At 45.5% G+C, this 22,377-nt stretch overlaps 1 protein-coding gene across 1 annotated transcript in view; it reads left to right on the top strand.

Moving 5' to 3' along the window:
• The window catches only part of PPFIBP1 (PPFIB scaffold protein 1), a 137,118-nt gene that overhangs the window by 35,696 nt on the left and 79,045 nt on the right, over positions 1 to 22,377 (top strand). The window contains 2 exon segments of the mRNA XM_075602819.1: positions 4,862 to 4,950; positions 13,319 to 13,524. Coding sequence (XP_075458934.1) covers positions 4,887 to 4,950; positions 13,319 to 13,524 — 270 coding nt within the window. The 5' untranslated portion in view covers positions 4,862 to 4,886.

The raw sequence follows: 22,377 nt of genomic DNA, 5'->3' as shown, positions 1-22,377 counted from the left end.
GTTGGCCGCCCCTGCGCTGGCGGATACAGAATACCGCCGGCTTTTATTGATACGCATGGACTCCCTCTTTCTAGAGCACAAACCTATAAACATAGGGTGTTGCTGCACTATTTTCTACATGGAAATAATCTCTTTATACCCCATCTCTATGTGCTGCCGGTCTCGTGGGATCACAACCAAGTGACCTCTTGGGGATAGGGAATGAATGGTCGCAAACGCCCCCCTGTGACGTTGCTTCACTGCTGTTCCATCGGAGCAGGGAAGTCAACCTCTACCTAACAAACGCTCAATAATGGCATGACGCTCGGAGCGTCATAAGAACCCCTATGGTGCTGTTCCCTTAGTTAAAAAAATATATATATTGTAATACTGTGTATGATTTAAGCCACTTAAACCTGGATTATGTGTGTGCAGAATAAACCACTTGAGGGTGTGCCTTCACACACAAAGGCTGCGCTGCAGCCTGCACAATTTCACACATACATACATGTAGAGCGTAACACGCCTGGGTGTGGACATTCAAATGAGCACATGAGTTTTTGCTTTCCAGTCCTGTCACAGAGGTCCCGGGGGGATAAACCTCTTTTATTAAACATCTCTAGTGTATTTTAACTTAATGGGAAGTAAAAAAAAAAAAATAGCAGGGCCTGGTACTTCTTTTTGTTTGGGTTTAAAGCAGTAAAGAGTTGAGAAATTGCTAGGCGGGTGAAGAGGTGTCTCAAACCCCTACTACATAGAGTACAGAGCAGATAAGTATGTGTTTATTTTAATTTAATAATGCTGTAGTTGAGTACATCATAATGGTGTATAATGTGGTACAGTATTTAGTCGGCTCCTCTTTATTCACTTTCACGTTTTTATTTATTTTATAATTTCGTCAATGTTCTCTTTTTTGGTGGTTCCCGTGTCTGGAATCGAGCTGATATTAATGGGAAGCAGAGGAAATGCCAACAGCAAAGGGACAAGGAAATCTTTTTTTTAAAGTAGCGTATGTTCTTGGTGTGTATTTTTCATGCTCGTGGCTGAGGGCAAGGAGGAAAAAACAGCAGGATCCCTACTATTGGAGAAAGTTTAAACCTTGCGTTCCCGTGGTCCTGCCCGAGCTATGGAAACATTGTGAGCAGTATTACATTGTAACAAATGTCAGTGGGTGTGTTTATTGTGGGGAACCTGAATGCCTGGTGCTCTGAGTGGGGTAACTAGGCACTTTCAATCACCGACTAGTTCAGTATCTCACCTCAATGGCTGCCATGTTAACCATGTACAACCCCTCCAAAACATCCGACCACCAAGAAAAGGACTTTACAAATTCTTATTTCATTGTTTGTTTGTTTTTAACCCAACATCATTACCATAAGTTCACTTTGGCCTTCGTGGTCTGCATATGTGATCCCTTCACTTTGCATTGAGAGAGACTCCCTGATGAAGTGGTTTTTACGCGAAACGCGTTGAGGTTTGGCGTCACGGGCACATTGTGATGTTGCACTGCTAGCATCTACGCTTGTGTGCTCGTTCTGGAGCGAGACTCTTGGGGTGAGGAGCCTGTCACCATCACCAATTTGGCCTGCGAGTGCCCTCCGATGTGCGCCTCTACGCGGATACGTGTAATTCTAGATGCAAGTCCTTTTTTTTATTACTATTTTTTTCATATAAATAATTCTTTGTATACTTGCATGTCTCCCTGTTGCGCTCCTTTTTCTTGTTTCCCCCCCCCCCCCCCAAAACAAAGGTATTAAGTGAAATGTATGTTTCCTGTTTGTAGCTTCTGGTTACTGACACTTGATGCATCTCTAGTAAGATTTTCTTCAAGCTTAAACTCGAAATGCATTCCTTTAAATACTGTCAGTTCTCGCTTGTCACTAACCTGGGCTATAAAACACAGCCATAATCCATAAACCTCCAAAAGGTTTCATCGTAAGCCACTATGAATGAGGGATATTAAGCTGCCACGTGTGCTTAGTGCCTGTATTAATGTGTATTCTAGCTGTAAACAGTGTTTGTAAGATTAATGTTCACTTCTGAACGAGGGTTACTACTTTGGAATGTGTTTGTAACGTAGATTCCAAGTTTCTCTCTGGGTTTGAGGGAATTTTCTAAAAGTTCTCCTGTCCTCATAAGACTCTTAACGGTGCCCATCTGTCTGTATACCAGGGGATGGGCAACTCCTGTCCTCAAGGGCCGCCAACAGGTCAGAATATCCATGCTTCAGCACAGATGGCTCAGTCTTTGACTGAGCCACTGATTGAGCCACCTGTGCTGAAGCAGGGATATCCTGACCTGTTGGTGGCCCTTGAGGACTGGAGTTGCCCACCCCTGCTCTATACCCCGAGTGCAGCGTGATGTGTACCTTGCAGTGCGGCTTTATACCCGGGAATCAGTCTGTGCCACAAACATACTTTATGAACCATTTTTTACCATCATTCCAGGGACGGCACTACCATTTGTGCAGCGGTTGCAAGGCAGCAGGGCTCAGCGATCTTAGCCCTTTCTGTGCCCTAATGAATTACCGCATACATCCTAAAAAGTGCCACGCTACAGGCCACTTATGACGTACGCTGTGTGCCCGTGGAATTTTGCTCATTTTCCGGGCTGTTTTAAGATCAACTTTCCCTGATTCCAGAAGCAGGAACCACCCAAAAAAGGGGCAAATTTCAGAAAATATGGCAAACAGGCTGGTTCCTCAAGTGAAGGGGAATAAAGAGGACTTGACTAAATACTGTATATTATAGCAACAGTACCAGGTGCGCAAACTTTTTTTAGTCGGCGCTCACTGCCTGGTTGCCCCCTTCCCCCCCCCCCCCCTCCCGATCGTGCCGCGCCTCCCCATACGTTGTCGGCGATGTTTCTGACGGCATGTGACATTGTTGCGTGACCCCCGTGCCGCGTTGCCATGGCACCACGACGCCGGGGATCAGGTAAGGGAACTTAAAGGCCTTGCGTGCGATTGTTCCCGGCATTTAATTGAAATACTTTGGGGGAGTGTGCGGGGCCTCTGTAAGTGCCGCACCCCACCCAGAAAATCTCGCACCCCTGGGTTAGAGGCCCCCACTGCACTCTGGAGAGGATGGGGTAGCAGGATTTTGCAGGCTCAGCCCTGCCCCCTGAGGACCCAAAAATATTCTTGTACCCGGGACCCCCCTTTCACTAGTTCCGCCTCTTGATCCTAATCCGGCAGCCTGAATGGTGGTCACGCCATACAAACGTTTGTTTGCATATCAAGCTGTGTTATTAGAAACGAGGCACGTACTCCGCTAATTCAGGATTTAGAGGTGCTAGATTGAAGGCTTACCTCCACCTGTCTAGACAGCATTTCATGTTGGGGGCAATTTAGCTATAAAGTAACATGTTGCAACATAAAGAAATGCAGAATGCAGCTGAAACTATTACATGCGTGGGGGGAAAAGCGCATTTTTAAAAAACGATGCAGCAGTGCCTTAGGCTTGTAATATAGCGCGTGTGCTACCGTGCCCGTGTGCTACCGTGCGCGCGTCAACGATAATTGCAGGGTGTAAGCTATACTTGAGACGTGCGCACGGCCGTGAGCGTTCGCGCGGAAGATCTGCGAAAATAGAAGAAATTTGTGTTTTCGTGCTGTGACATCAGAGCCACGCCCCCTTGCGCGCATCACCGCTTACGCTATAGCAACTAACCACGCACCAGTGTGTACTATATAACAAGCCTTAGGCTTAGTCCATAGAGACTGAAGCCGTCCGGAGCAGGTGCTTTCCCTGGCCTTAGAGCGCGCGCCGTCCGTGGGAGTGTCCGGGGGCGGGCTAGTGATGTCACGGAGCTGGTTCTCCCTCATTGGGCGAACCGCTCACGTGACCGGCCCTGCGCTCCGGTAAGTGAAGAAACTAAAGATTTGCGCGAGCCCCTGCTAAAGCCGCTCTCATTGCGGCTGCAGGGGCTCAGTGCCGAGCAGCAGCAGCGCGCCTCAGCACGGGTCAGCGCCTTAAGCGCTGACCATGCCCGAGGCCTTAGAAGTCAAGGTCATTACCTAAGCTGCTGATCGATCCGTTCTCCCGTGATCGGCAATGGTCCTGCTTCCTCGGGATCACATTATGGCCGCCTATTTCAGAGGAGGAAGTGGTGTGCCGTTGTAAATAGTTGCTATAGTTGGTAAGACTAGGCAGGGAAGCGCTAATAACATTAACAATCATTAAAAAGGGCAAATCGTGCAGGAGAGATTAAAAAAGAAGGTGCAGTAAGTATCTAATAATACATAAAATACATCTAATAATACACACCTGATTTTCTAAAAAAAAATAATAATCATAAATAAACCCACACACGCGATTTTTCACTGTGTTGCTGCTTTCGGACCGAGCCCAGAATGGACAAAATTCAGATTTTAAGCATGTTATACAATTGCATTATTAACTACATTGAGTGCTGCCTAATCTATTTCTCCCTTAAAGAGGATACCCAAGCCTTCTCTTTTTCTCTCATCGGATTGAAGCAGGGGGTCTCAGGAGCCGAACCCCACGAATTTAATCTGCGGGGGGGGGGGGGCCTGCTTGCGGAGCTACTCCTCTCCATAGTGGGAGGCCGGTATCCGCATTGGCGTGCATCCAGGGCTCGCGTTATGGCAGAACGTTCGGCAGGCCACTAGGAATCCATGACGTCGCCCGGTGCGGCTTCCTGTTTCCTATTGGAGCAGGGGGTCCCCCGAGCTGAAATTAATTGGGTTCAGCTGTGACCCCACATCCAAACCTTTTATATGTCGCTGTGTAGGAGAGTTCTGAGAATTTCAGTTGATGTACAGTATGTAATCATGGCGGAGAAGGGCATGGGGAAGGTTGCTATTATAAATAAGGGAGCCTGCATCTTTTATTAACCGGACCCGATCATATTTTTACAGTGACGACATTGGGAAAAGCAGCAAAATGATGACCGATGCAAGTGATATGTTGGCCGCGGCCTTGGAGCAGATGGACGGTATCATCGCTGGTGAGTTGGATACCAAATTTGGGACTATTGCCCGACATTTTAACAGTCCCATTGTATCCGTTGTGGTTACAATCTCAACGTGCTTGTAAATGTCAGCAAAGAGTCAAGCTATGTAAAAAAAAGAATCCATACATTGATAGGAACTGTGCCAGCTCATTAAATTACTTTGACGTCCAGAGAGAGGCGCGATATCTTGGTTTGGAGCCAGTCTTAATGTTTTAGGCCTTAAAGCTGCAGTTCAGGCTCCCGTTTTGTATTTTTATTTATTTTTTTTTTTTTTTTTTTAACTTCAATAGTTTCATGTGGGCAATATCTACTTGCCTAAAAAACTGCATAGCTGCCGGTCAATTCGTTCTCCGTCTATTGATCGGCAAAGTTTGGCGACATCTTTAAATATGGGGAATGTAAATCGTTGCTATAGGAACAAGCATGCTTGTTAAAATAGAATACAAGAAAATTGGTCTTTCAAAATTGTTGTTTTTTAAACAGAAAATCTAAAAGTATTTTTTCTTACTACAGAGCTGATTTATTAAAAAAAACACACATGCAGGATATTGCATGAACTGCAGCTTTAATGTGATGAAATGTGTGTGTGTGTGTTTATATATAAAACGATATGTTGGGTAGCACCTACTGTAGTTCAGATTTGCTGATACAGATGATGGACTAGAAGGAGGGTGACCAGATGTCCCGATTTTAGCCGGGACAGTCCTGGATTTGCAGCAAATGTCCCAATTGTGTCCCAACAATTAGTTTAAAATCTTAAAAATGTCCCCAATTTGGCTGCAGAGGAGGGGCCGGGGGCCTGTATCAGCAGGGGCCGGGGGCCGGTATCAGCAGGGGCCGGGGGCCAGTATCAGCAGGGGGTGTGGCCCGTAGCGGCAAGAACTGAGCTGTTGCGCTGAGAGATAAACACGCAACCACAGGGGGCGATGTAAGCCTGGCAGCTCCTCCATGCATGTATGTGTGGGGGCCAGTAGCCCCCTAATATCAGGGCTGATAGGATGCACTTGCCCCCCCCCCCCCCCCCCCAAATAAAAAATCTGCCAGATATAGGGGAGGGTATGGGGGAGGGAGAGTGTTTTTGTTTTTATAATGAATGCAATTTAATTTTTTATTACGCCAATTTCATGGATTATCTAACCTGCCGACCGATCCTTCCTCCCGTGATTAATGGGGAATGGTCCTGCTTTATCTGTACTGTACTTAATATGGTCGCCTATTTCAAAAGTTATTTTCTAAATAGCTGCTATAGAAACCCAAGGAAGCTTAATACATTAAAGCTCAGTGTATTATCTTGTTGCAGTTGCTGTAGGTCTATCTATTACTACACAAGTGATTTATTTAAAAAAACTAACACCCATAGGATTTTGGAGGTAATGCTCTTTTAATCCTCATTAAAAAAATCTATACAATTGCCACCAAAAACTGAGGTGAATAACACATTGTGTTTTAATTAGGCAGGAGATGAAATCCAAAAAGGAGAACTCATCCCCTTCCCACACAATCTGTGCGTCATCAATGTACCTGCCCCAACACTTGCTGAAAATATGGATTAGTCATGGAAAAGATAACATCTTCCTACCACACTCCCAAAAATAAATTTGTAAACGTTGGGGCTACTGCTGTACCCATTGCTGTTTCACAACATTGTCTGTACCACACACTTTCAAACGCCAATGAATTATGGCGCAAAACAAATTCTAGACCTTTCTAGAAGGAACGATATAAATATATTGCCTTAATTCTTCTCTAAAGACCATTTTGTTGCTTCAAGATCATCAATATGATTAATGTTACTATAGAAAGAGCATACAATACATCAATACTTACCAGTAAATAATCATGTTGCCAATATATATTTTGTATACCGTTAAGTACCTCAGTTAAGTCCCTTAAAAAAGGATGGCCGTCACTGGCAGGGGAGTGACTTGGAGTCAGTTGGAATGGTCACCTGTTAGACTTGCTCGGTCTCCGCAAAGTGATTTAGTCGTTTTGAATGTCATAATAGCCCACCTAACCCTCCCCTCCCACCCCACCCCAAAAATCCCCAGCTACATGAGCTATTGCCTCTATAATGTAAATATGTTGCGGTGATCCCAACTATGCTTCTCTCGCTTGATGCGGCAAAAGCTTTCGACAGGGTGGACTGGAAGTACTTATTCCAAGGTTTACAAAGCTTTTGATTCTAAGGTACATTTCTCTCCGGAATTAAAGGTCTGTACCAATTCCCAAATGCAAAGATCAAATCCTCCTGGATATCTTCTGAGACTGTCTATATAGCCATTGGCACAAGACGGGGATGCTCCCTTTCTCACCACTTGTTTGTCTTCTATTAGATTTGAATCCAAACATATCAAGTATTTTATTAGGAAATGGAAAATATAAATTGTCCCTTTTTGCGGATGATGTTCTGCTCACAATCTCTATGCCCCTTATCTATCTCCCCGATCTTTTTCAGTCTCTTGAACAATTTGGATCGATCTCTGGCTTTAAAATTAAGCAGTAGAGCAAAACCTCAGTGCTAGATCCAAGTTAATCAAAATATTAGTGACAATAAATGTTTATAGTGGAGCTACCTTAAATTGGGGGAAGTCCTGCAACCTGGATGTCCCCAGGATTGTCCAAAAATCCTTCTTGATATGTGGTAAATACACAGCCCTCCTTGGTGCTGGTCATCCAAAACGTTGCGCAGATTGTGAAAATGTGAAGAAAATCAATTAAACACAACAATGTACAGTTTCCAATATATTAAATAATACAGTGAAACACTATAATGTGTTAATTAATGAGGATGTCTCTCTACACTTGCATCCTTAAATCCCACATGGAATGGTAAATGTAATACCTTTTACTGTGTATATAGGCCCTTCAGAGGCAATGGTGAAACCCAGTATTTACACTACGTGAATCTAATCACTATTGATCACCAATCATGCATGTAGGAATACAGATAATACTTCGCTTCCATAGGATGAGTATGGATGCTCAATTGACAAGATTGTAGACATGTAAAAAAAGAGATAAATTACATAGTTCGATAACATTTAAAATAATTTTATAAAACAGACTCTTGGAATCTCACTCACGAATTGGCATTTAAAAATGAGCGTTGTACAAGAAAATGCTGGACGTTGCAAGCCTTCACCACTGGGATCTGTATCTTGACTTTGCCGGCTCTCTCCCGTGTCTTGGGCGTCCACCTGTGGTCCCACGCTGGTGCCTTAGTTCGGGCTTCATTCTGGCGTGTCCTGGCTTGCCCCGTGTGATGACGTGGTACTGCGTTGACGCGGTTTGCACCCTGACACAATTGCGCACTGACGTGATGATGCGACTACGTTATCCACTGTTCCTCTATGGGAGACTCCGTTATCGATCCCTCAGGCTTCAGACCAATCTATTCCTGATAGCGCGTGTGTGCAACAAACACCCTACGCGTTTCACGAATGGTTATTCGCTACCTCGGGGACACTACTCAGCGTAGGGTGCAGCGGACGGAGGCGGACCCCTCTGAGAACCTGAGATCATACCCAGTATCCCTCTGAGGCTTAAAAAGAGACTGATGATAGACAGGCCCTTGGCCTTTTAAGATTTTAAAGGCCATTACAGTCAACTTGAACCTAGCCCCGAAGATCACTGGAAGCCAGTGCACACCCCATAAAATGGGAGTAATCTGCTCAAAGCAAGAAACATGTCTCTACATCCGAGCTGCAGTGTCGACGGAAAGAAATGGACCAGGGACGACTCAAGGTTCATAGATGACAGGACGCCAGCTCTGAAGCAACCTCAAATTTAAAAGAAAAAACCAGACTTAACTGAGGCCATTTGGGCTCGCATGTTGAGACTCTGGTCAAAGAGGATGCAGAGATTACGAACCAGGGCCACAAGCAGCGGCTGTACACCATTGTAGGGGCTGCTTGCTAACCCCCTGTCCCATACTCTGGCGTCTTGCCGAACCCATTAGTTCCGTCTCTTCAGGCGTGAGCTTCGGCCAATTCATCTCCATCCATGCTGCCACCTTGTCCAGACACACCATCAGTGTGGCAACAGCCGTCAACCCAAATCTATGGCCCTTAACATCAACCTTCCCGAAAGCCTAATCAAATTGGCATCTATCAGTTTTGACTTCTCCTGGTGCAAAGATACCCTCCCCTATCTGTTTTCGGTTACACATACTTCTCGGCCCCATCAAGCAATATACCCGTTTTGATTACATTTTAATATCACACGATCTTGCGAGAAACCTTAGCGCAGACTTCGAAAAACCGTGCTCGGTCCGACCATGCCTCGGTATTCACTCGTCTATAAAATATATCAAACCTACAATAACTAACTTTAGATGGCGGATTAATGACCTTATGTTGGGAGTTCACAAGTGATTTACTGGCCCCTAGCAGGGGGTAAAAAAAATCCGGGTCAATTTTATAGCAAAAACAGAAGCTGAAACTTCAGATATGGAGGTTCTCTTGTGGTTAGAAAAATCTAAGAGACCCACCAGGCTCATGCACACCCAGTTATAGGGCACTCACTGAAAGTTTGGGACACTGTCTGCAAACAAAAAAACAAAACATTTTAACGATACCGTCCTCCTCTAACGCCTTTAGTTGATAACCCAGACTTCCCACCTGCTCACCAATCATGGTACTTTTATGGTCTGACGCAAAACAGGAACAACCCCCCAGACATACTTTTCAATACTTGTAACTAAGACACTATGTGTCCTCGTTTAGTGATAAGAAAGACATCTATAGACCACTGACGACATTTGAACATCTCTACATGAACTCCGCTCATAAAGTGACAACAGCCCTACCTTACCCAATTCTAATTGCTAACACTCTTAAGGATAGAAAATACACTAAATTTGGAGAGGGATATTGGGAAGGAACTGATATATTTGAGAGCATGGCCAAATCATCCAGGTGCTCCACCATTACAGAAACTAATCTCAAAATATTACACAGATGCTATTACACACCGGCCTGATTACACACCTTTTTTCCAGCGACCTCCCCTTTGTGCTGGCGGAAAAATGTGGTCATGTAGGCTCGTTCAGACATATATGGTGGTCGTGCCCTAGGATCAGGAGTTTTGGAAAAAATCAAAAGGCTAACTCCAGGTTGTGGGGCTTTGTCCTCCATGGAATATTGAATCAGTCCTGATTATCAGGCATGCTGAGTACTTGAGCTCTGATCAAACATATTCTCTCTGCTGCCAAAAACCAAATTGCTAGCTAGTTAATCCACAAACAATTAAGGCAGTCCTTAACAAAATCAATCATGTAATGGTTATGGAAAGGCTAAAGAGCCTCCTTGGGATGAACAAATAAAATTTACAAACATCTGTGGCCCATGGATATCTCACTACGCTCACAATGGTAATTGATTGTTACAGTGGTACCGCTGAACATGTGAGGTCCTGGACCCCCGACACCCTGACTCATGGGTTGCCTCTAGTGAACTCAAGATTCCTATGTTGCAAAGCACCCCATCCATGTACCCATTAAATGTATATTTGTTGTGTTACTCATGTGTATCTCTTACTCTTCTCCCCCCCCCCCCTTCCTTTTTTTATTTCTGTATCGCCCTGCCTAACACCCACAAAATAAATAAAATTGAGTTGGAAAAAATGAATCTCCTCCCAAAGCTGGGATGTTGGAGTTCTCCCTGGCGTGAAAGTTGTTCCATTGACGTGCTCCAATGTGAATAAATTGTCCATGTAATAAGCAATTACGAAGTTCTCCAATAAGTTCCTCACAGATGACATGCAGAAGAAACAGACTGAGGAACATGGCATAATAATGTTTCAGATAAATGATAGGTGCTTGAAAAACCTATGAATTCAGACCTCACATTTTGGTATATCTTTAAACCGTTGTGCGGATAAATATTAGAGTGGTCCCACTACACTCAGGCCCAGAAATACACGAGATTGATGAATCGCTCTCCACATAAATAGGAAACAGGGTGGGATCTGGTGTAATAAAATGACCAGATCCCACCCGTTCCCCATTTGTGGAGCGCAATTCATCAATCTTGTGAATTTCTGGGACCAAGAGGGAGTAGTGGGACCATTCGAATAATTATCCGCACGCTGATTTAAAGATATACCAAATCTGTTCTGAATTCATAGGTTTTTCAAGCCGCTATTATTTATTGCAAATGCTATGCCATGTTTTTCTGTTTGTTCCACATCTATGAGGAACTAATTGGAGGACTTCTTAATGGTTTATTACACGGAAGATTTATTCATTTTGGATCATAAGTCAATGAAAAGAAAATTTGCGCCAAGGAGAACTCTAACATTCCAATCTTCGCTAAACAGATTTTGAGTCTGTTCATTTAGGGATTGATTAGACAATCGCATCATTTTTCATTATTGATAAACATCCGGTCAATAGGCCATTCTCTCTATAGTCCCTCGTTCTATTTGCTCGTATTAGTTGGTAAATTGTATTCGGCACAACCAGCTTCTCACTAGGAGCGTGGGTGATTCGTTCGGATAGAGCATCATTAGTGTGCAACACTTTTTCCCATTCCTCCCAAAGCTGATATATTTCTCCTCCTGATCCCGGTTCTTAGCTGGAATCTGAAGGACATCAAGACGGTCTTTCAAGATTTATATGGGGAGATAAGAGGCCTAGGGCCAGGGTGGCGATTCTCTAGAGGCCGACAGCAGTGGGAGGTCTTGCTGCCCCAGATTTTCTTAAACACCGATAAGCCTCCCAGCTGGATAAACTGCTGCTCTGGATTTCCCAGATCAACAGTAGAGGTTGAGTAGATGCGGAAAATAACAGTCATACCCACAAACATAATTTATCTCCTCTGGCTCGATGCAATTGATCGCCCCCAAAGGACTGCTAATGCACCCCACGATTAGACACACAATCTGTGGGACTAACTGAAAGTTTGATTTCGGCTTTCAAACCAGAATTCAGATATGGTCCCCCTCTTCCACAGAAGGATTCTTGGTTGGTATCTAAACCAGTGTGCATTTTTATTTGCTGTGCATGCAACTTATGCAATACAATTCTAAAGACCAGCACTTTCTCTCATTTAGGGACTAATTATAAGATAAACCAGTTTACCTGTACAACCCCTTATTACATTGTCCCTGTAATTATATTTACATTGGGAAGACGATTAGACCATTGAGGAATATAATATTGGGCAATAAGAAGGAATGAAACCTCTTTGAACTTAGAAATACATTTGAGAAAGGTCCATAATGGTAACGTAGAACTTATAAAATGTATGGCTTGGAACCAGTCTCTATTGATATTGGACGAGATGGCAAGCAGTTTGCTTTTAGGACCCTGGGGAATGAACGCTGCCCGAGTCTGAGCAGTGTTACATTTGGGATCTGTTCTTTTTTTTATCACACAAAAGCACTATGTAGAGATATCTGGGTGTGTAGCACTCCAAAAAAATGCACATAAATGCGATACTTGCGCAAAGCCGGAGCTCCTGGTTCAGGGATGGCTACCTGCAGCAATCCAGGTATACAGCAACAGGAGAGGCGATGCAGGTTCCACGGGTTTCTTTAGGAAAGAATTTATTCAAGATACACAACGTTTCGGCCTCACTTAGGTCATTACCAGTCACTTGACAAAGGCCTAAGTGAGGCCGAAACGTTGTGCTCCCCTCCCCCCCCACCCCCCTCGGTACATATACAATTGCCCTCTTGCTATGTTCTATGATGAGTAACTCGCATTATGGCTAAGTTTTTGGCTGCCATTTCTGCAAGTGATTGTCAGCAGGTTCCACTAAATTTTTACTCTATGGAGTAAAAAAAAATATTATTCCCTTTAAAAAAATTTAAATAAAGTTGGCGTATGGCTGTATGTATACCGCAGGGGAGACGGACCACGTGCTCGCACCTGCCACGGAGGCAGAGATGTAGCACCACTCAATGCATTGTGAGGCAGGAGGGCTTTAAGAGCAGAGCGGTAAGGCTGCGCTTATAGTGCCAGCGACGCGACGTCGCGGCAAAACTAATGCATTGCCGCCGTCGCGTGCGCTTATAGTAAGCGCGACGCGATGCATTGGTCGCGATCGCTGGAAGTCATCTCTGTTTGATTTTCCAGCGACCGTCGCCTGACCGTCGGGTCGCCGTCGCCGGCACTATAAGCGTAGCCTAACTGATCTTTCTGCCTCCATGGGATGTGCCAGTGTGCGGCCTCTGTACATATGGCGCTAATTTTTGCAGAGAATAAATACGCATAGGGATAATTTAGAAGAGTTTAAGGATCTAAGATGTCTATATATACCTTTACTGTGACCGCTTTATATATATAACTATATGAGGTGTTAGATGCTTTTGAAGTCTGTGGGACTTTCTGTTTCTAAGGCTTTGTTTCTTCCCGTAGGCTCCAAGGCTCTGGAATATTCGAATGGCATATTTGATTGTCAGTCCCCCACCTCCCCCTTCATGGGAAGCCTGCGTGTGCTACATCTTATAGAAGACCTGCGGGGAATGTTGGAGATGATGGAAACGGATGAAAGAGAAGGTTTACGATGCCAACTGCCCGATTCGACAGCAGACTCGTTAATGGAATGGCTACAGAGTCAAATGGTATTGTAAAATCTTACTTGTACGCACTGCTCATTCAAGTTCAGTAGTAACGTAAAACTCTAATAAAATGCATAACGCCCAACTTGTAGGGAGGACATCGCCCTCCACTTTGACTGCTAAACAGCTCAGGTCAGCATGGTAGCAACCAGACCTCCCCCAATCTTGTAATGAGCTGGGTAAAATGTCCACATTCTTATTTTTAACAATATTTATATCAAAACTAGACCCGTGATAGGAAACACGTTATTACCGTTTCAATATGCCAGGTATCTGCCGTGGAACCAAAAGACAGACTCGTTGAGTGATCATGGAGGGGTTTGCTTGTTATGCCATTATCCTTGGACAGAGATACAGCCCCTACCCCTTTCCAAATCTCCTTGTATGGTCTGTCCTGTCCGGTCTGTCTTTATATATTTATATAGCCATTAATGTACATAGCACTTCCCAGCAGTGATACACGTGACAATCGTATAAATAACACAGAGGGGAGAAGTGCTTCAGACATAAATGTAAAATTTATGAAAAGGAGTCCCTGCTCCGAAGAGCTTACAATCGAATTAATCGAACCCTCTCCGTGAATGTGTGCTGCACCTCTTCTGTTAAACTCTATCCCTTTCCTCTGCAACCCAGTGGAATACCGACATGTTTTATGCATATGAAACAATTCTACATTGTTTACTCCAGCACTACTATAATTATTGTTATTCATATCCGTACCAGGATCCAACTCCAAAAAGCAAATGTTCTTCACCTTGTATAATTGCATCCCTGTGCACAAAGCCGCATCTCCTGCCTCACTTTACAATTCCCTCTTTCCAAGTCGGTCAACCATAAAACCATGACAAAAGTGGGCATGATGGGGGGAGGGGGGTTCAGCTGTTCTCATAGCTCTTGTTATGCCGCTCTCCTATCATTGCAGACCTCCTGCCCTTGTTGAAACCAATCCCTTTACTTGTCTTTTTTTTTAAAAATAAATAAATTTTAACCGCCGTCCCTAGCAGCCGCCAAAATGAGCATCCTTGGATTTCAGTTTGATCACTTGAAAATCCTAGATTTTATTATCAATCAATCAAAAATGACCATTTGCAATGAGAAAGTATATTAACTTCTGCATCTTATGCAGAAAAGGATGCAGCACATTAAGTCTAGTAAAAAGGGATTTCTGCAATACATTTTTTACACTTATTTTTTATATTTTAATTGGTTTCTAGAGTATTATTTAAGTTTTTTTTTTTATTTTGACAGTTTATAGGAACATTGGTGCAATCTAATCAAGATTACACTGGCTGGAATAAAGTGAAAAGTTGGAATGACTCAGAAACATAATATTCTGTGTCTAATTGCCCCAGTAAAAGTTTCCCAAACCTTTTTCTTCTTTGTTGCTCTTCTGGTTAATAAGTGGTTGTGTGGATTTCAGTGGTAATCTCGCTCCGTGACCTTCCCAGCTATGAAGGTCGATGGCTTTTGTAACAGCACCACTTTTCTGTGTGGGGAGTTGCAGGGCGGTGCCATCTTTGGGATGTTTGCATAAAACAGGGGCTGCCATGTGACGATGGATGATGGCATTGGCCATCTTGAGTCCCATAAAAGTTACGTATTTAGAAGTGGTGTTCAACATATTCTGCCAATAATTTGAACACCTCGTACACTTGTAATGTTGCTATAAATGTGCAATCTCAGTTCACAATATACGCTGTCCTGTTCAATAAAAAATGAGGCATTTTAAAAACTTTTCGTATTGCATATTTATGCCATGATTTCAGATCTGTTTGAATAGATTTCCAAATTTAGTCGAAAGTTGTGAAAATAGTCAACAAAGTCCAAGGAAAATACTGCATGCTGTTTTCACAATGGCGTATGTGATCAGGATTAGAATGCAAGTCGAAATCAAGGCCATGTATGAGAGTTTGTGCTGTAATTAGTGTTTTTTCCTTTATAACAGGCCTCTGAATCTCAATAAAATACTGGTGGATATTTTTAATTCCTGGGATCCAGCAGCTGAAGCTGATTTGGAATAGAAGTGCTCAGAGAAGCTTGCAGAACTGGTGCAAACCTGTCCAGTTTTGTGTCAAGATTTTCACGCAGAAGTCTCTGTTTTGATAACGTCCTGTATTTCTGACTTGTTTAGCGTTGGTATACTGTCTTGTTACAAGCTTCACTGAAAAGACCTATCAACAGCGACATAGAAAGCATTTCCAGCAGATCAATGTCTGGCATTTAAGCAGTCCTGCTTCCCAAAAAAATGAAATCTAGATGATGGAAGCAGCATTTTGTATCCCAATCTAATTGACTTCTTTAAATATAATCATGCTTAAAGCAAACATTTTTGGCTATTGTATTTTTCCTCCTTTTGGAAGTTGAGGAACTCTGATCTTCTATCGGGACAGTGACTGGTGGGTCCATGTCGGTTACACGTGTTGCTGCCGTTAGTTTATGTTGATCCTTGGAGAAACTGCGCCTTTTGAAGCGTCAGGACCCATCCTTGACCACCGCAGGATCTTGTCTTTGTGCGTCCTTTCTCACGTTGGGTGTGCAAGCGTTACTGTGCGTGTATTCGCGTGCCGTGTCACATTCCCGGTGAGGTTGACCTGCTGGAACTAGCTGCTAAAGGTCTCTTAAGGATTTTGTGGTCCCTGTGCTCTCTAAAGTGGCGTGATTGTGTCTTTTTGATAATATTATTATTATTATTAACAGTATGTTCTTGTATACAGGACATTCTTGTAACTCCTATACTGTTCTTCTTATGTTTTTTTTCATTGGCTGCTGCCATGTTTTATACTGTAGCAGATACTTGGTGATATTGATCTCCATTTGTCATTTGATCTACATCTACTGATAAAATTTTCCTATTAAATGAGAACACATTATTGTACATGGATGTTACTGCGCTATGAGATTGATATATATACACATTGGTTGTTGGATCTATATATTTATCAATGTCTGTGTGTTTTGTTTTTATGGTACGGATGTAGGCAACGTTTGACCCGCTTCCGTGGGTGACGTGTCCCTTGTCTCTCGCAGCTGGTTCAAATAAAAGGGCGTGTCGCACTCTGGCGCGTTATGTCCTGCTGCAGAGCGCCAAACATTGGCTACATCTGATATTCCTTGGCGGGACACCGCTACGGCTTTCCAGAGCTTGGTTAACTTCAGGGTCAGACTCCAGGAGAGCGCCATGAGGGTGTGAGACTCGCACAGTGTGTAATACAGACCAAAGTTTCTGAATGTCTCTCTGGAATATCATCCTGGGTGGCCATCCGCCGACTGAAACTTAACATGGCAAAAACAGAGCTCCTTATACTTCCTCCCAAACCTGGCCCTACTACATCCTTCCACATTACTGTTGGAAATACGATAATTCACCCAGTAGCCCAAGCAAGCTGCCTAGGGGTCACACTCGATTCCTCTCTCACATTCAAAACATTTATAAAACCAGTCGCTTTTTCCTCCGCAATATTACAAAGATACGCCCTTTTCTCTGTTACTCGCCTGCTAAAACTCTGACTCAGGCCCTCATTCTCTCCCGTCTCGATTACTGCAACCTCCTGCTGTCCGGCCCCCTGCCTCTCACCTGCCTCCCCTACAATCTATACTAAACGCTGCTGCCGGAATCACTCTACTCTTTCCTAGATCTGTCTCAGCATCTCCCCTCCTGAAATCCCTCTCCTGGCTTCCTATCAAATCCCACATCTCACCCTGAATTCTCCTCCTCACTTTTAAAGCTTTACACTCCTCTACCCCTCCTTACATCTCAGCCCTAATTTCCAGACTCTTGCGGTTTTCTCAAGGATGTCTTCTTTCGACCCCCTTTGTATCTAAAGCCCTCTCCCGCCTTAAACCTTTCTCACTGACTGCCCCACACCTCTGGAATGCCCTTCCCCTCAATACCCGACTAGCACCCTCTCTATCCACCTTTAAGACCCACCTTAAGACACACTTGCTTAAAGAAGCATATGAATAGCACTGTGAACATTCTGAACACATGATACATAAATACATGATACACGCCATGAGGGTGTGAGACTCGCAGTGTGTAACATCCAGGAGAGCGCCATGAGGGTGTGAGACTCGCAGTGTGTAACATCCAGGAGAGCGCCATGAGGGTGTGAGATTCACACAGTGTGTAACATCCAGGAGAGCGTCATGAGGGTGTGAGACTCGCACAGTGTGTAACATCCAGGAGAGCGCCATGAGGGTGTGAGACTCGCACAGTGTGTAACATCCAGGAGAGCGCCATGAGGGTGTGAGACTCGCACAGTGTGTAACATCCAGGAGAGCGTCATGAGGGTGTGAGACTCGCAGTGTGTAACATCCAGGAGAGCGCCATGAGGGTCTGAGACTCACACAGTGTGTAACATCCAGGAGAGCGCCATGAGGGTGTGAGACTCGCAGTGTGTAACATCCTGGAGAGCGCCATGAGGGTGTGAGACTCGCACAGCGTGTAACATCCAGGAGAGCGCCATGAGGGTGTGAGACTCGCACAGTGTAACATCCAGGAGAGCGTCATGAGGGTGTGAGACTCGCACAGTGTGTAACATCCAGGAGAGCGCCATGAGGGTGTGAGACTCGCACAGTGTAACATCCAGGAGAGCGCCATGAGGGTGTGAGACTCGCACAGTGTAACATCCAGGAGAGCGCCATGAGGGTGTGAGACTCGCAGTGTGTAACATCCAGGAGAGTGCCATGAGGGTGTGAGACTCGCAGTGTGTAACATCCAGGAGAGCGCCATGAGGGTCTGAGACTCGCACAGTGTGTAACATCCAGGAGAGCGCCATGAGGGTGTGAGACTCGCAGTGTGTAACATCCAGGAGAGCGCCATGAGGGTGTGAGACTCGCACAGCGTGTAACATCCAGGAGAGCGCCATGAGGGTGTGAGACTCGCAGTGTGTAACATCCAGGAGAGTGCCATGAGGGTGTGAGACTCGCAGTGTGTAACATCCAGGAGAGCGCCATGAGGGTCTGAGACTCGCACAGTGTGTAACATCCAGGAGAGCGCCATGAGGGTGTGAGACTCACACAGTGTGTAACATCCAGGAGAGCGCCATGAGGGTGTGAGACTCACAGTGTGTAACATCCAGGAGAGTGCCATGAGGGTCTGAGACTCGCACAGTGTGTAACATCCAGGAGAGCGCCATGAGGGTCTGAGACTCGCACAGCGTGTAACATCCAGGAGAGCGCCATGAGGGTGTGAGACTCACAGTGTGTAACATCCAGGAGAGCGCCATGAGGGTCTGAGACTCGCACAGTGTGTAACATCCAGGAGAGCGTCATGAGGGTGTGAGACTCGCACAGTGTGTAACATCCAGGAGAGCGCCATGAGGGTGTGAGACTCACAGTGTGTAACATCCAGGAGAGCGTCATGAGGGTGTGAGACTCGCACAGTGTGTAACATCCAGGAGAGCGCCATGAGGGTGTGAGACTCGCACAGTGTGTAACATCCAGGAGAGCGTCATGAGGGTGTGAGACTCGCAGTGTGTAACATCCAGGAGAGCGCCATGAGGGTGTGAGACTCGCACAGTGTAACATCCAGGAGAGCGCCATGAGGGTGTGAGACTCGCACAGTGTAACATCCAGGAGAGCGTCATGAGGGTGTGAGACTCGCAGTGTGTAACATCCAGGAGAGCGCCATGAGGGTGTGAGACTCGCACAGTGTAACATCCAGGAGAGCGCCATGAGGGTGTGAGACTCGCACAGTGTGTAACATCCAGGAGAGCGCCACGAGGGTGTGAGACTCGCAGTGTGTAACATCCAGGAGAGCGCCATGAGGGTGTGAGACTCGCAGTGTGTAACATCCAGGAGAGCGCCATGAGGGTCTGAGACTTGCAGTGTGTAACATCCAGGAGAGCGCCATGAGGGTGTGAGACTCGCAGTGTGTAACATCCAGGAGAGCGCCATGAGGGTGTGAGACTCGCAGTGTGTAACATCCAAGAGAGCGCCATGAGGGTGTGAGACTCGCACAGTGTAACATCCAGGAGAGCGCCATGAGGGTGTGAGACTCGCACAGTGTAACATCCAGGAGAGCGCCATGAGGGTGTGAGACTCGCACAGTGTGTAACATCCAGGAGAGCGCCATGAGGGTGTGAGACTCGCAGTGTGTAACATCCAGGAGAGCGCCATGAGGGTGTGAGACTCGCAGTGTGTAACATCCAGGAGAGCGCCATGAGGGTCTGAGACTTGCAGTGTGTAACATCCAGGAGAGCGCCATGAGGGTGTGAGACTCGCAGTGTGTAACATCCAGGAGAGCGCCATGAGGGTGTGAGACTCGCAGTGTGTAACATCCAGGAGAGCGCCATGAGGGTGTGAGACTCGCACAGTGTGTAACATCCAGGAGAGCGCCATGAGGGTGTGAGACTCACACAGTGTGTAACATCCAGGAGAGCGCCATGAGGGTCTGAGACTCGCATAGTGTGTAACATCCAGGAGAGCGCCATGAGGGTGTGAGACTCGCAGTGTGTAACATCCAGGAGAGCGCCATGAGGGTGTGAGACTCGCACAGTGTGTAACATCCAGGAGAGCGCCATGAGGGTGTGAGACTCGCACAGTGTGTAACATCCAGGAGAGCGCCATGAGGGTGTGAGACTCGCACAGTGTGTAACATCCAGGAGAGCGCCATGAGGGTGTGAGACTCGCACAGTGTGTAACATCCAGGAGAGCGCCATGAGGGTGTGAGACTCGCAGTGTGTAACATCCAGGAGAGCGCCATGAGGGTGTGAGACTCGCAGTGTGTAACATCCAGGAGTGCGCCATGAGGGTGTGAGACTCGCACAGTGTGTAACATCCAGGAGAGCGCCATGAGGGTGTGAGACTCGCAGTGTGTAACATCCAGGAGAGCGCCATGAGGGTGTGAGACTCGCACAGCGTGTAACATCCAGGAGAGCGCCATGAGGGTGTGAGACTCGCAGTATGTAACATCCAGGAGAGCGCCATGAGGGTGTGAGACTCGCAGTGTGTAACATCCAGGAGAGCGCCATGAGGGTGTGAGACTCGCACAGCGTGTAACATCCAGGAGAGCGCCATGAGGGTGTGAGACTCACACAGTGTGTAACATCCAGGAGAGCGCCATGAGGGTGTGAGACTCGCAGTGTGTAACATCCAGGAGAGCGCCATGAGGGTGTGAGACTCGCACAGTGTGTAACATCCAGGAGAGCGCCATGAGGGTGTGAGACTCGCACAGCGTGTAACATCCAGGAGAGCGCCATGAGGGTGTGAGACTCGCAGTGTGTAACATCCAGGAGAGCGCCATGAGGGTGTGAGACTCACACAGTGTGTAACATCCAGGAGAGGCGCCATGAGGGTGTGAGACTCACACAGTGTGTAACATCCAGGAGAGCGCCATGAGGGTGTGAGACTCGCACAGTGTGTAACATCCAGGAGAGCGCCATGAGGGTGTGAGACTCACACAGTGTGTAACATCCAGGAGAGCGCCATGAGGGTGTGAGACTCGCACAGTGTGTAACATCCAGGAGAGCGCCATGAGGGTGTGAGACTCGCACAGTGTGTAACATCCAGGAGAGCGCCATGAGGGTGTGAGACTCACACAGTGTGTAACATCCTGGAGAGCGCCATGAGGGTGTGAGACTCGCACAGTGTGTAACATCCAGGAGAGCGCCATGAGGGTGTGAGACTCGCACAGCGTGTAACATCCAGGAGAGCGCCATGAGGGTGTGAGACTCACACAGTGTGTAACATCCAGGAGAGCGCCATGAGGGTGTGAGACTCACACAGTGTGTAACATCCAGGAGAGGCGCCATGAATAGAATGTCTGATGTAATTTTAGATTTTTTTACTTTTAACATTTTTTTTGTTAATGATTTTTAAATGCAACTCTTCCGCATCAGCTGTTACATTTCTCTAATTAACTTTTAACAGGAACAAATGCCAATAACCACATTTAATTATCACATGCGTGCTCTGACGTTGAAACGCATTCTGAATGTGATGATCTCTATCTACACTGCGGTTCGTATTCTAAGCTAAATAGAATATTAGTAAATAGAATAGTAAATAGAAAGACGAAGGGCGCATGCCAGAAGCACCAGAAGTAACGAGTATCTGGAGGGACAATTGGCCACTGCACACGCAAGTAAAAATGCCCAGAACACACAAGTGTCATACACCTTGGAGAGAGATAAAAACCTTTATTGTACATTGCGTGATGTGTAATAATAACGTAATGGGCCACTGAATATTGCATTTTAAAGCTGCAGTCCAAGCTGTTGGTTTGTTTCCCCTTTAATATGTGCATTAATACAATCCACACAATAAGTAATTAGTTAAGTTGCTGATCGATCCGTTCCCCCGTGATCGATCGGCGAAGATTTGGCTCAGGGGTTCACTAAATGGCTGTCAGTGCAGCAGAAGAGGACCAAAGATGGAAAGTTCTGTGGGGAAGATCATATGACCAGGCAGTCACTAGATACAATTGGTGCACTGCTAGAGAGAGGGCAGGGCTTAAAAAAGGGCGTGCCAGAGCCTGTTTCAGAAGAGGAAGGGGATGTGACTTTGTAAATGGTTGCTTTAGAAACAAAAAATACTGGTTACATTATAATACATTAAAAATATTTTAAAAATATTTTTTTAGTTTTTTCTAGTCCGTGACTATTTTTTATTAAAAAAACAAAAAAACACGTAGGATATTGCTTGGTCTGCAGGTTTAATGTTTCCATTTTTATTTATAGAATTTGTTTTACCCTCATCCCTGCAGTGTGTGTGTGTGTGTGTGTGTGTGTGTGTGTGTGTGTGTGTGTGTGTCCGTCCAAATGCGATTGCACTTATAACAAAGCTGGGAATCACTATTAAAAGGGAAACGTCAAAATTATTACAACAAAAAGCTAAACAGGCTCTCCAGTTTCA

The sequence above is a fragment of the Ascaphus truei genome, chromosome 5, assembly GCF_040206685.1.
Source record: "Ascaphus truei isolate aAscTru1 chromosome 5, aAscTru1.hap1, whole genome shotgun sequence".
Taxonomy (NCBI): domain Eukaryota; kingdom Metazoa; phylum Chordata; class Amphibia; order Anura; family Ascaphidae; genus Ascaphus; species Ascaphus truei.
Note: the sequence above shows the minus strand (reverse complement) of the source record. Positions and strands in the feature narration are given on the sequence as shown.